Source organism: Watersipora subatra, chromosome 7, assembly GCF_963576615.1.
Source record: "Watersipora subatra chromosome 7, tzWatSuba1.1, whole genome shotgun sequence".
Classification (NCBI taxonomy): domain Eukaryota; kingdom Metazoa; phylum Bryozoa; class Gymnolaemata; order Cheilostomatida; family Watersiporidae; genus Watersipora; species Watersipora subatra.
This window is the reverse complement of record NC_088714.1, coordinates 15134082-15148344: the sequence shown is the minus strand read 5'-3', so window position 1 is coordinate 15148344 and position 14263 is coordinate 15134082. Positions and strand designations below refer to the sequence as shown.

Here is a 14263-nt window from a genome sequence, read left to right as displayed (position 1 = left end):
TAAATAAAAATAAAATTTATTAAATAACTATTGAGAGTTTTTGCATAAAATCCTTTCAAATATAAAACTCTTTATTGTCTATCAAAAATACCTTTTATTGATTATGTTGCCTTCATTAGGAGGGGGCATTCCATACATCGTTTGACCACATGTATATCCCATAGTACAGTTACTGTACTGTACAGTACAGTTACACATGTACTGTACATGGGTAAAATTGGTTCATTAAGGAGTTGTCCAACTAACTTCTTTATAAGAGAGGGCAACGTTTGATGCCTATATGTGAAACTATGAACAGAAACCAAATGAAAGAACAAGATAGCTTATTAATAAAAAGTAGTAATTATAAACGTTCCCATATAAAGTATATATCTAATTGGTTTCTCTTTATTTGCTGAAACGAAACTGTAAAGTAGCGAGCAACTACATTTGATAAGGGCTTTCCAGTAAAACCTGAAGTGTTTGTCATGAACTACTGCTACAAAAAGTATTATATTGAGCCTTTTATTGGCCTTTTTATTCATGTGATAACATCGTGTCAAAATAATAACCCTGCCGAATTGAGTACGTCAAAGTAAAGAGATTCCAACTTACGGCCATTTATTAACTGTTCGTTTTTGAGCTTTTAAGAGCTTGTAATCACATTTCCGCATATTTGGAACCTACAACACAGCAGAGTAAGACATGGTGAATCTTTTGATACCAAATAATTGTAATGTGAATTTTGTTGCAAGTCAACCTTTAACACTCTTAGAGTGATTTTAGACGGACAAACAGCTGTTATTATAGTAGAAATCGTTTTATAATCGCTCACCACGTCTTTACTACATGGAAAAAGGAAAGACAACTCTCTTCACTACACCCTCGTGTATGTATACTTGGGGAGCCTTAATAAGCTGAAAAAGCTACATACTCCTATAAGCCTGTTAAAAGGAAAAACAACTTTCTTCACTACACCCTCGTATATCTATACTTGAGGAGCCTTAATAAGCTGAAAAAGCTACATAGTCCTATAAACCTATTAAAGAGGCTTTGTCTCATAAAGCTGATCTGGTGAAAAAAATTAGCCTTGGCTGCGATTTAGTGATTGAATCTTACGAAAAAAGCGGAAATAGAAGTTCATGAAAACACGAGAAAGCATCGCGTTTCATAGAGCCAAAAGAGTTTATAGAGTTTCAATTAATACTTCATTTTGGGCGTGAAATGGAAAAGGGTCTATACGTTATGTAGTAAGAGCAATGAATTATAAGAGCTTCCGTGGTCTTGTAGTTAGAGAATTGAATTGCAAACCTGTGGTCGCAATTTACATGAGTTCAATCCAACAGAATGCGAAATTTTAATTCCAAAATTTTAATAGCTATAGCTGGGCATACTGAAGGACAGACAGACAGACCTATAGACAACAAACTTTGAGAAATTTATATATGGTTTATTTCGCTTGCACAAGATCAATTCATTACATCCCTGTAGAGCTGTATCTAAAGATCAATTGAGTTCATCCCTATGAATTGTATCTAAAGATCAATTGAGTTCATCCCTATGAATTGTATCTAAAGATCAATTGAGTTCATCCCTATGAATTGTATCTAAAGATCAATTGAGTTCATCCCTATGAATTGTACTCACACTACAAGGGTTTCATTTATCTATGCTTATTATTGTACATGTGAAATCCATACAGTCTTGTCAAAAATCAATTTATCGGAATTATCATTCTTCTTTAAAAAGTCAGTATCAAGTGGGGTCAGAGGAGTTACGCTCCGTGCTAATTAAGCGGTAGTGATTTCACATTCTTTACTTACAGATTGGAGGAACAGCTGGGCTTGGATTGGAGGTAAGAAAACTGGAGGAAAATGGCAGTAGTTTGGCAGAGACCAGAAAGACATTCTTCTAGGTGATTGGGAACAAACACAACCTGGTTCGACTGTGGATGACTACTGCATTCACACATTTGATGGTGGCAGAGCTTCTAATGGTCTTATCGCGGAAAACTTCAAGTGGGATGATGTAACCTGCACTTCAACTCCGCAGGCTTTCGTTTGTGAAAAGTTTTAGTATGGGACCAGTTTTTCCTAACAGCCTGAACTCTATTTTATTTCTGTTGCTTTGAATAGTTCTTATTGTATTAAATTCATATTGACCCACATCACCTCTTGTCTCAGTAAATACAAACCTGTGAGAGTTCTATCATATTACAGCAGGAAAATCTCTTGTCATTATAAAAAAGCCACTCTTTAACTATCACATGTGAGTTATAAATCTTTTTAACCATATATTTAGAAGTTATTTTCTTCAGTATTATAGTAAATGCAATATTTCTCCAATATATTAATCAATGTGCTTTTGCTTATGTATAAAACTTTTAATAAGATATAACTTAATGTTTGTCTTTTGCTGTTGGTTTAGTCTAAACTCCTCAGATATTAGACTGGACTCTGATTCTTAAGATGGTTCTACTGTCATTTAATGAATAATCAACTGTGTGGGAACCCGTTATACAGCATATATTATACATGTATGACCACACTGTTTTCCAGATTTTTTTTTCTGCACCACTTTTATAACCTACAATTTGATGCACAGAAGAAATTCCATAGGAGTTTTAGCTGATGAGAAATTGTTCCAAGTTATTAAAAGTCGCTAAGTATAGTGACTAAACACAGATTTATTACAAACTAATTAAACAAATAACATTAGCTAATTTATGTATTTTATTTACTTTCATATAACTGTTTTGTTATGGTAAAGCAGTAGTATAGAGTTGTAAAATAATATACCATAGTAATAGTAGTACTGTATATAGCAAAATATCAGCAGTGGTTTAATAAAATAAAAATTCTTATAGTTTATTTTAAACACCTGTTAGAGTTATTCAATGTATTGCAGCTTACTAACTCCTCAGCAATGTCACCCGCAGCAAATTGTTACACATTGCAAAAACAATCGAGCACTTTGCACAACTATTGGTGAAAATATAATTTTATTCTGTATTTCTATATAGGGTCTTATTATGAGGTGACCCCTATTCCTACCCAGAAATCTCTGACTTGTGACAACGAGGTTTTCAGTAAATCAGCTAAACTATTTTTCTTAGAATAGCTTAAATGAAAAATGCAAACAAAGAACATCTTTATTTGCAAGAGATGTCAAACATCAAAAATTATTGGTAAATAAAAATAAAATTTATTAAATAATTATTGAGATTTTTTGCATAAAATCCTTTCAAATATAAAACCCTTTATTGTTTATTAAAAATACCTTTTACTGATTATGTTGCCTTCATTAGGAGGGGCCATTCCATACATTGTTTGACCGCATGTATATCCCACAGCACAGTACATGTGTAAAATTGGGTCATTAAGGAGTTGTCCAACTAACTCCTTTATAAGAGAGGGCAACCTTTGATGCTTAGATATGATCCTATGAACAGAAACCAAATGAAAGAACAAGATAGCTTAATAATAAAAAGTAGTAATTATAAACATTGCCAACTGTAATTAGCCTGCTTGAGTCTTACATATATTGAATGCTGCTAATCCTTTCATACAAGTATATATCTAACTGGTTTCTCTTTATTTACTGAAACGAAACTGTAAAGTAGTGAGCAACTACATTTGATAAGGGCTTACCGGTAGAACCTGAAGTGTTTGTCATAAACTACTGCTACAAAAAATATTATATTGAGCCTTTTATTGGCCTTTTATTTCATCTGATAACATTGTGTCAAAACAATAAACCTGCCGAATTGAGTACGTCAAAGTAAAGGTATTCCAACCTACGGCCATTTTTTAACTGTTCGTTTCTGAGCTTTTAAGGGCTTGTAATCACATTTCCGCATATTTGGAACCTACAACACAGCAGAGTAAGACATGGTGAATCTTTTAATACCAAATAATTATAATTTGAATTTTGTTGCAAGTCAACCTTTAACACTCTTAGAGTGATTTTAGACGGACAAACAGCTGTTATTATAGTAGAAATTGTTTTATAATCGCTCACCACGTCTTTACTACATAAAAAAAAGAAAGACAACTCTTTTCACAACACCCTCGTATATTTATACAGTTGGGGAGCCTTAATAAGCTGAAAAAGCTACATAAACCTATAAGCCTGTTAAAGAGGCTTTGCCTCCTAAAGCCGATCTGGTGTCCTTAGCCCAAGTTTGTGAACATAGTCATGCTCTCGAGAGACGCCTGCATATACAACATACCGTTTTTTCCTTAAGTCGTTTAGACTGGTGTGATGATACCCCCCCCCATACACCAATAAGCACATAGGAACACAAACAATGAACACACCTGCTTTATTCAGTTGAGCCTTCAAACCGTTCGTACCGTAACCTTGAAGGGCAGTATTCCATTAGCCCTCCTGGTCTAGCTTGTTCGGGGCTTTCCCGCAAGAACATCCAATTTCAAGCCATGAAACCCTTCTAAGAGGTTCTCTTCACTTAAAATCATAGCCTCTTCAAAGCTCAGTCCTGTAGGCATACCCTCATTATACTATCACTAGAATGAGAGCCCACCTCACTCTCACCAGAGTGAGTGTCCACTCTAACTGGTATTGCAATCTATCTTCGACTCCGTGGAATTCATTAACGGGTACCAAATTTGAGCATTTTAATCCTGATCAAATTTTGTCAATTTTAACCATAAAACGTCCTGGCATTCAGATTATCTCACACATCAAATACAATCACAAATGATTGAGAGATACTGAAGATTTTTGACAAAATCTACAATAAGTTTCTACAAGTATATCTTTATACCAATAATAATATACTCCTAACAGTTACCAGTATTAAACATCAACCACTTTAAAAGTTTAGGTTATATCTCAAAAAGGATAAGTTTTCTAACATGAGCCACAGGTTAACAGTTTATCGATAAAAACGGTATGTAACAAATCATCTGCAAGTGTTAAACTTGCCGTTCGCTTAAGACTTGAATACATAATATTAATTGAATAATATTACAGAATCAAGTCATAAATATCTCCAGAAATATTACAAACAACCTCATAATTAAACTGCGGTGTGTTCGATTTGCTCAAAAGGCTCTAGTCTAAGTAATTGAAAAACAATTTTGTCTTCCGAACTAATAAAAATCTAATATACATTACAACTGCTCCTAAATAAAATAAAAACAAAATATGAAATGTTTGTTGATTTGAGATCATTATTATTTTGCTATAAAGTATAAAGATGCAAAAATGAACTCAAATATTGTTTATTATGTAATTATTGAAATATTCTTAGTACAACACCTTGCAATTGCTACTATGTCATGAAGAATTAAAAAAAAACAAAAAGAGTTGCTACTTCTGAAAAAGTAAACAATACATCAATAGGTTAAAAGCTAAACTGAAAAGCTCAGTATTAGATTACCTTTTCCTTGACTGCCTGAACTATGACAGACGGATACTTTCTGCTTAATCACCAGGAAAATTCTGGCACCTCATGCACAGACTAATATTATACAATATATTTTAAAAACGTACTTGAGGTTGAATCGATAAAGCTAAAACTCAGATTTTTGCTGAATAAGTAGTTAGCATAGGAAAGGTTGTGTGCCCATATAACGTAATTGTGCTCAAAAATAAGCTTGCTGCACTTTATAGGTACAATCTAGGTGACAATCTCTCACACCGGACAGGACTGTTTGGGTGCAAGTATTTACTAGTCAGTCTAAAGTCAGGCTTTGAGGTAAAGAATAAAATTGCTTTCACCTAAAGCCAAACTTTCAAGTTGTGGCTTGGTAGGCTGACACTCTACCACCTGCCTTGCAATACTGTGGAATGATTGTGCAGCAAGTTATTACACCTGATGATAGCATATACTCATTGAAGTAATTATAGAGATAAACTTCTTGAAATTTATGAAAACATAGCTTTAGCTTAACATACAGTCCTAATTTAAATAGCACAAAAGTGAGCCAGTTCTTATTTGAATATAGTGCATTTAAAATACTTATTATCCTTCACTATCATTATTTTATACTATTATATCTTATTTTTATATATTATTATATGTAATTATCATTATATGAACTTATAATCTTATTTACACAATAAAGTTAATATAACTGTCAAGGCCTGCTGCTTGTTCTTTTGCTTCTACATGTTTTCATATTCTTTTACATATTCTTTAGAGGAAAATGGCAGTGGTTTGGCAGAGACCAGAAAAACATCCTTCTAAATGATTGGGAACAAACTCTACCTAATCTGAATGTGGTTGACTACTGCATTGTGATTGTGATACAGATCGACTACATATTGACTTTGACTGTCTCACAACTTTTTTGTTAAAATTTATGTAATAGAACAATTTGCAGCTGCCTAAAGGTGAGTTTTATTAGTCCACCTGCCTTATAGCATCAGTTGAGCAAATAAAGAGAAACCAGTTAAATATATACGTATAAGAAGGGGGATAGCAGCATTCAATATATTTAAAACTCAAACAGGCTAATCACGGTTGTTTTAGCAGATTTTATAATTATTGTCTATAATAAACAATGATCTAACTGCATTTAAGTATCCTTTCTAAGCATCAGAAGTTTCCCTCTCTTATAAAGAAGTTAGACAACTCCTTAATGCATCTATGTTATACATACTGTGTGATATAGATGTACACTAGCTGTGCTACCCAGCATTGCCCGAGTAATAAAAAGGTTTATGCTGTGATAATTTATTTGTGTTTAATATATAATAACATTTGCTATTCTAATTTTTAGTGTTTTGTGTAATTGAAATAAATTAAGAGAGAAAACTACAGCAGTTACTGTGAAGGTTTTGAAACTTTGTCAAACCACTTTTAAACTTCATATCATGGGGAAAATGTTTCGTGCAGGTCAAATAAATTAAAATAAACAGAACAAATATAAAAAAAATGTTTAGATGTAAGTGTGAAATAAATAGCAAGTAATAGCCTAATTGAGTTTGTCTTGCTACGATTACAATATGAGATGATTCGGTAATGATACAATTAATACGAACTTAGAAAACAAAATAATGATATTGAATAGGCCCTATGTAAAATTAATAATAATAATTTTTGCATAGAAGTTGTGTGTGTGTGCACATGCGTGCATGCGTGTGTATTTGTGTGTGTGTAAAAAACTGATATATCATACTGTCTTTGTCTGACTGAGGGGAAAGATAATGTCGAGGCTCTTCTCACAAAGACAATATAATTGTCCACGTAAGAAGAATTGACCTTGACTCCAGATATATTAATTGAACCTACCAAAAAGTATTTCTTAACACGGGCACCGTAACGGTGGCCGCATCGGTAAAATAACCAGTGTGCGCCATAGCTATAGCTATAGCTGGAATGACAGACAGACATACTTTGAGAAATATATATATAGAAAATATACAAATGTTGTGTGGAATACCCCCTCTTAATGAAAGCCTCATAATAAATATAGGGTGTTTTTAGTAGACAACAAAAAATTTCATATTTAAAGGACTTTTTTGTAAAATCTTAATAATTTTTTGATAAGTTCTACTTCAATTTAGCAATAATTTTTATGTTTGTCATTTATTGCAAATATTCATGCTCTTTGTTTGCATTTCTCATTTAAGTTATCATAAAAAATGTATTTGAACTCATTTACTAGAAACCTTTGACTCATAAGTCATAGCTTTTGGGGTAGAAACTGGAATAATCTTGTAATAAAACCTTATATAGAAGTACAGAATAAAACTATGTTTTCACGAATAGTTGTGTAAAGTGCACGATTTTTTTGGCAATGTATAACAAGTTGTTGTGGGTGACATTGCTAAAGAGTAAGTAAGCTGCAATAGATTGAATAACTCTAACAGGTGTCTAGAATAAACTATACTAAATTTTATTTTACTAAACCACTGCTGTTATTTTACTATATACAGTACTACTATTACTATGGTATATTATTTTACTGCTCTATACTACTGCTTTATTGTAACAAAAGTATGAAAGTAAATAAAATACATAAATAAGCTAATGTTTTTCGTTTGATTAGTTTGTAATAAATCTGTGTTTAGTCACTATACTGAGCAACTTTCTATAACTTGGAACAACTTCTCATCAGCTGAAACTCCTATGGAATTTTTTCTGTGTATCAAAATATAGGTTATAAAAGCGGTGGGGAAAGAGTATTTTGGAAAACTCTATGGTTATATAATATATGCTGTATAACAGGTTCCCACAAAGTTGATTATTTATTAAATGACAGTAGAACCATCTTAATAAAAAGAGCCCAGTCTAATATCTGAGGAGTTTAGACTAAACCAACAGCAAAAGACAAACATTGAATTATATCTTACTAAAGGTTTTCTACATAAGCAGAAACACATTAATTAATACCTTAAAGAAGTATTGGGTTTTCTATAATACTGAAAAGATTAATTTCTAAATATATGGTTAAAAAGATTTATAGCTCACATGTGATAGTTAAAGAGTGGCTTTTTTCAAACTGAAAAGAGATTCTCCTGCTTTAATACTATTGAGCTCTCAAAGGTTTATATTTACTGAAGCAAGTGGTGATGTGGGTTAATATGAATTTAATACAATAGCAACTATTTAAAGCAACAGAAATAAAATAGAGTTCAGGCAGTTAGGAAAAACTGGTTCCATACTAAAACTTTTCACACACAAAAGCCTGGGGAGTTGAAGTGCAGGTTATGTCATCCCACTTAAAGTTCTCCGCGATAAAACCATTAGAAGCTCTGGCACCGTCAAATGTGTGAATGCAATAGTCATCGAGATTCGGACTAGGTTGTGTCTGTTCCCAATCACCCAGAAGGATGTCTTTCTGGTCTCTGCCAAACCACTGCCATTTTCCTCCAGTTTTCTTTCCTCCAATCCAAGCCCAGCTGCTTCTCCAATCTGTAAGTAAAAAATGTGAAATCCCTATTGCTTAGTTAGCACGGGACATAACTCCTGACCATATTTGATGCTGTGAATTTTTGAAAGAAGATTAATAATCCCGAAAGATTCATTTTTGACAAGACTGTATGGATTTCACATTGCAGTAATAAGCAAAGATTAATAAAACTCTTGTTGTTTGAATACAATTCATGAAGATGGACTCAATTGATTATTAAATACACCTCATAGGGATGAATTCAATTGATCTTTAAATACATCTCATAGGGATGAATTCAATTGATTACTAAATACAGCTCATAGGGATGAACCCAATTGATCTTTAAATACAGCTCATAGGGATGAACTCAATTGATCATTAAATACACCTCATGCAGATGTAATGACCGGATTTGGTGCAAGCAATGATATACAGCCCCCAGTGGGCGCTGTATATCATTGGTGCAAGTGAGATAAATGTTCCATAAATTCGTTATCTGAATTGTCAATATTTAAACAAAGATACAAAACTTTTTATGGTTGAAAACACATACCTGGATCTGTCATTCTTAAGTTTTTGTACCAGTTGATAGATTCCACGGAGTCGAGGACAGCTAGATACTCTCCGGCAGCTTCACAGTAAGCCTTAGCTTCATCCCAGGTTTTACGTTCTCTAATAATACGCAGACAGCTGCAGGCAAATGGGTTGTATGCGTATCCTGTTGGACACGGCCTTCCAGCTATTAAAAACAAACAACTATATATCACAAAAAATTCGGGTTTCTAAGATCTGACTGATCCTAAAGGCAAATCGCTAGAAACTGTAAAAACTAAAAACTTTTCACATAGACAGTTGTATGCTGTGTTATTTTGAGTAGGAATTGATTCTAAATTCTTTTTCCATTTAGTCACACAAATTAGTCCTTTGTGCTTCACTGCTTCAGTGATGTATTTAGTTCCAGTCTCTCATTTTTACGTTTGTACCTGTATATCAAGAGGTACTAGTATCGCTGTATTTAAAATTTTGATGGATAGCTTTTACTGCATCAGTAACAATTTTATCTCACACACTTCTATTTACTCATTGTTATTATCAATTTAACATATTCATGATCTTTTTTCTCAGCTCATTTTGTTAGTATCAGTATCAAATATTTTTTTCTTGTAATTTTTGTAGTAGAACAGACTTTATCTAGCTATTACTTGCTACTTATTTTACATTCAACCTCCGTTACAGTTGATTTATTTTTTCTTAATTTATTTAAACTACACATAACACTTTCATCATGATATAATCTTTAAAATTTATAATAGTAAATGCTGTATATATTAAACAATAATAAAGATTTCTTTGCAAAAACTTTGTTATTGTCATGGCAATGCGAGTAATTAAGCTAGTATATAACTAAAGGTAGATGAAATTAAATAAATGAACAAACTTCAACTTCACAAATACCAACTAAAATGGCATGGTATAAAGTTATATTGTTATTTAATTATAGGTATGAATTAAATAACTATATATATTACTATATAATTTAACTATATATAATATAAAACTAAGTGGTGTAAATAACTAAAGGTATATATATATATATATATATATATATATATATATATATATATATATATATATATATATATATATATATATATATATATATATATATATATATCTACCTATCTAACATCTATAAAAGTAGATTAGTATATAAAGATAAACATCAGGAAGGTCAGCTAAAATGACACGCTATATAAGTTAGCTTTGAATACAATTTGACACTCACAGCAATAAGCATTGACTTGAATGCTGCAGACTGTAGCAGCTACTACAAAGAGAGAAACCATGTATGTCTTCATCTTCGATCTTCACCAGAATCCTCTCAACTCTTCTGAGAGAAGTCTTATATACCAACATTATATTCTGGTGACTTACGATGATTCACAATAAAATTCCTTGTAAAATTACAACATTTCTATGAAAAGTATCCAGTAGTAATACTTATTTACCTTATTGCATCAGTTCACTTTGACATGATTGGTGGTTAATGAAGTTATTACATCAGTTAATTTGATGTTTTTGATTGATTAGCTTCTACAGCTTGATCTGCTGATAACATCTATATTGATAGATGGAAACACGTATATAAACATTGCATCATATTGCGATGTACCACCTCCTTATTTGTCATGTTCATGGTTTCGAATAATTCTTCTCACCATGAGTAGGTCAGAAACTAGTTATAGAGTGAGTGTATGGAGTTCTCTAGCTGTATTATACAGATGAGACTTTACTCTGACATGAGAGGCAAAACGATAAAATGGAAAGATAAACTATATTCTACAATACACTTCTACTGGCTTTACTGTTATATGATTAATGACCTCGGATATGTAAAACATCAAGTATAACGATTTAATGATAATATTTACTATAATAAGAGTAGTGTTCATCTATCAGGATATCTGTAGCTATACTCTGAGGTTAGATAAAAAGATTCCCTTTCACAGGGTTCTAACCCTCAACTTGTTGTTAGATAGACCAACACATTACCACTTGCACCAATCCCGCACTGTTTCACACCTAAAAAATATTGTTCAGTTATCTTTGAATGATTTCTCACGGCCTACCTGACTGTTAAAGGACTACTTTTAATATAATAAAACTTGCAGTCGTTTCCGTAAAGCCATGGCTAAAAGTTGAAATAAAAGATTGTTTTCAATGGGATTCAAACTCACCACATTCAGCCTGGGAGGCTGACACACTAACACCTTTCAACACTTCAGTATAATTATGTAGACTGTTATTCTCTGTGCTTTATTGGTGCAACTGATGATCTAACACAGCAGACTAGATTGTCAAGCTGCTAGTATTGATAATGGTGCAAGATCGAGTTACTTGCATAGACATAAAACAGTAAAATCAATAGATGGTTTAAGTAGTTGCGCTCTAAAGATTTCTCCGCAGCCAATGACAGGTCATCTGTCGAGTGTCGAGCATCCTCAAAAACTTCTGATTTATTAGCTTTAGATCGTTAGATGGCTGCCAATATATTCTCTCAATGAAGGATTATCATAGAGTTTGAGCAAACCCTTTGAGTACTCAGAAGTACTCATTAGATTACCAAGAAAGGCATGAACTTTTTTAAAGAAAACCATTTGAGGATGTACCAAAGTTTTTCACGTTTTTATAGCTATCTAAAATGATTTGTGATTACTTATATTAAGTTATACTAAAGCTAGTTATATAAAGATTTTTGCAACAGTAACGCAGAATGTGTTTATGGTTAAGCACATTTTGTAGAAATTTACCATAACAATTTATATTGACGCTTGAAAATATTTCTAAGTACACTTTATGACTTGATGGTGCAAGACCTCCAACAAATTACAAAGCAGTACACAAGCTATAATATCATCACAGGTTCATTGCAAGCAATAAATATCTACTGGTAGAGATATTTCTCGATTTCTCAATGTAGATTTATTAAGAGATCTTTGACAAGTTAGAGTTATGTTCGCAGAATTATTGCATCCAAAAGGTTAATTATCGTTCCACCGAAAAAAATGCAAAATATAGGTGACATTCACGTCACTTGTAAAAGGACTAAAATTATCTTCCAAAAATTTGTATGAGCCACTTGAAAAATGCAATGCCAGCTTTTATCTGAACGCCGCCTTGAATTGATCGCCACTAATAAGAAAGGGGTGGAAAATAGAAGACCACAGCGTTCAATTAGAGGTTTTACAGTTCTCATATAAAGAGGCTTTTAGTCTGCCACTTTCTTTGCCACAGTGATACAATAAATAAATAGTGATAATATAATGAACTGATAAAAATATTACAATAAACTAATTATGTACCGATAAATTATGTTTATGCTTCTTTTTCATAAAAATTATTTCTGTTAATCAACAATTTAATTTATCAAAAACTGACATTATAAAAATTATTCTTACAAGACAAATGTTAAACTATATATAGATTTACTAGTTTTGCAAGTGTAGTCGACACTCTTATAACATACACCTCACTTAATGTAAATTTCACATAACGTAAAGAATTTGTGTAAAGTTTATGCTTTGTATCACAGGAACATATCTCTCTAATGTCAAGTGGATGCAAGTACTAATTGATATGTTCGCCACGATTTGTAGCCAAAACTGGGTTTTTGTGTGCAATATGCACATAATATGCAAATAATAATTCAAATAACCCCAATGATGCTATCAAATGATCTGCTAAAAATCTGCAAATTTATAAATTATGTTAAATCTATTAAATGCTACAAATATTCATTCCAAAATAAGTGACACGATAAAGAAAGTTTATAATGCATGCTAATATTAAAATAAAAACTTTTAAAGAAAAAACCTTAAGCGCCGTTTGCTTGGCCATTTTGCTTCTTTTGACTGTTCAATACCTTCTACGTTTTCTTCTAACCCGAAATATTCTGCACCGCTGAACTAGTCAATATGAGCGTCCAAAATTTCAAAAAGGAGCAAAACTTTCATGTAAAGGAAAAGAAACATTTAGCTACGCGTAGATCTTGTACACAAGCGCTAAGGACAAATATTAGCCTTGACATAGCAGTACAGATCCTTTAGTAATTACTCAAGCCTGTAATTCCTTAGTTGTTTTATTAATGTTACTAGGATATAGTTAACTTCGGTACAAAAAAAGTTAAATTAAAAGGTTAAATATAATTTTTTCCTATTTGAAAGGCCATAGGTGTGAGTTTGAAGAGTTATGGAACGGATTAAGAAATTTACGAGTATATTACTGTTTATATAATGTAAAATTGCTATGACATAAACGTTTACAGAGTGGATAATTTACTTTGTAGGAGCCTCTACTGTAGCCTTAAAATTATGAAAAGCAACAAACTTTGAGGTGTCAGAGAATTGTTTTTATTTTCTATCAGAAAGTTTTCAGGTGTTTAAAAGACTGTTTATGAGAAATCAAATGTGAGAATACTTCACGCATTCTCCTTCTTTCCATGCCTTCCATGGAAGAAGGCATGGAACATATGCAACTGAAATTTGGATGAAATTGGCCAGAAAATGTGAACATGTGTTTACCTGCACTAAAACATGGATGCAGAAACACGCAGGCATGCTCATGTGCATACATGCGAGCATGCATTGGAACAGACTTTCGCATACATACATGCCCACATGCCATGACAAAATGTAGTTTGTTAAACTACGTGTAGATAATCACTGAAACACTAAATTATCACAAAATTGTTATATTTGATGCCTTACATATCCCAAATCGTTAATCATATAACAGTAAAGCTAGTAGAAGTCTATCAGTAGAAGCTAGTAGGAGTTTATCATAAAGTATAGTTTATTTCTCCACCTTATTGTCTTGACTCTGATGTCAGAGTAAAGTCTCATCTTCATACAACAGCT

General features: G+C 32.3%; 1 protein-coding gene across 1 annotated transcript; it reads right to left on the bottom strand.

Moving 5' to 3' along the window:
• Positions 1–8189: 8189 nt before the first annotated feature.
• LOC137399211 (C-type lectin lectoxin-Phi1-like) lies at positions 8190–10698 on the bottom strand. The gene is made up of 3 exons (XM_068085221.1): positions 10633–10698; positions 9400–9585; positions 8190–8866 (listed from the first exon to the last, which is right to left on the bottom strand). The coding sequence occupies exons 1-3, from the start codon at positions 10691–10693 to the stop codon at positions 8616–8618; spliced, it is 498 nt and encodes a 165-aa protein (XP_067941322.1). The 5' UTR covers positions 10694–10698; the 3' UTR covers positions 8190–8615.
• Positions 10699–14263: the final 3565 nt, after the last annotated feature.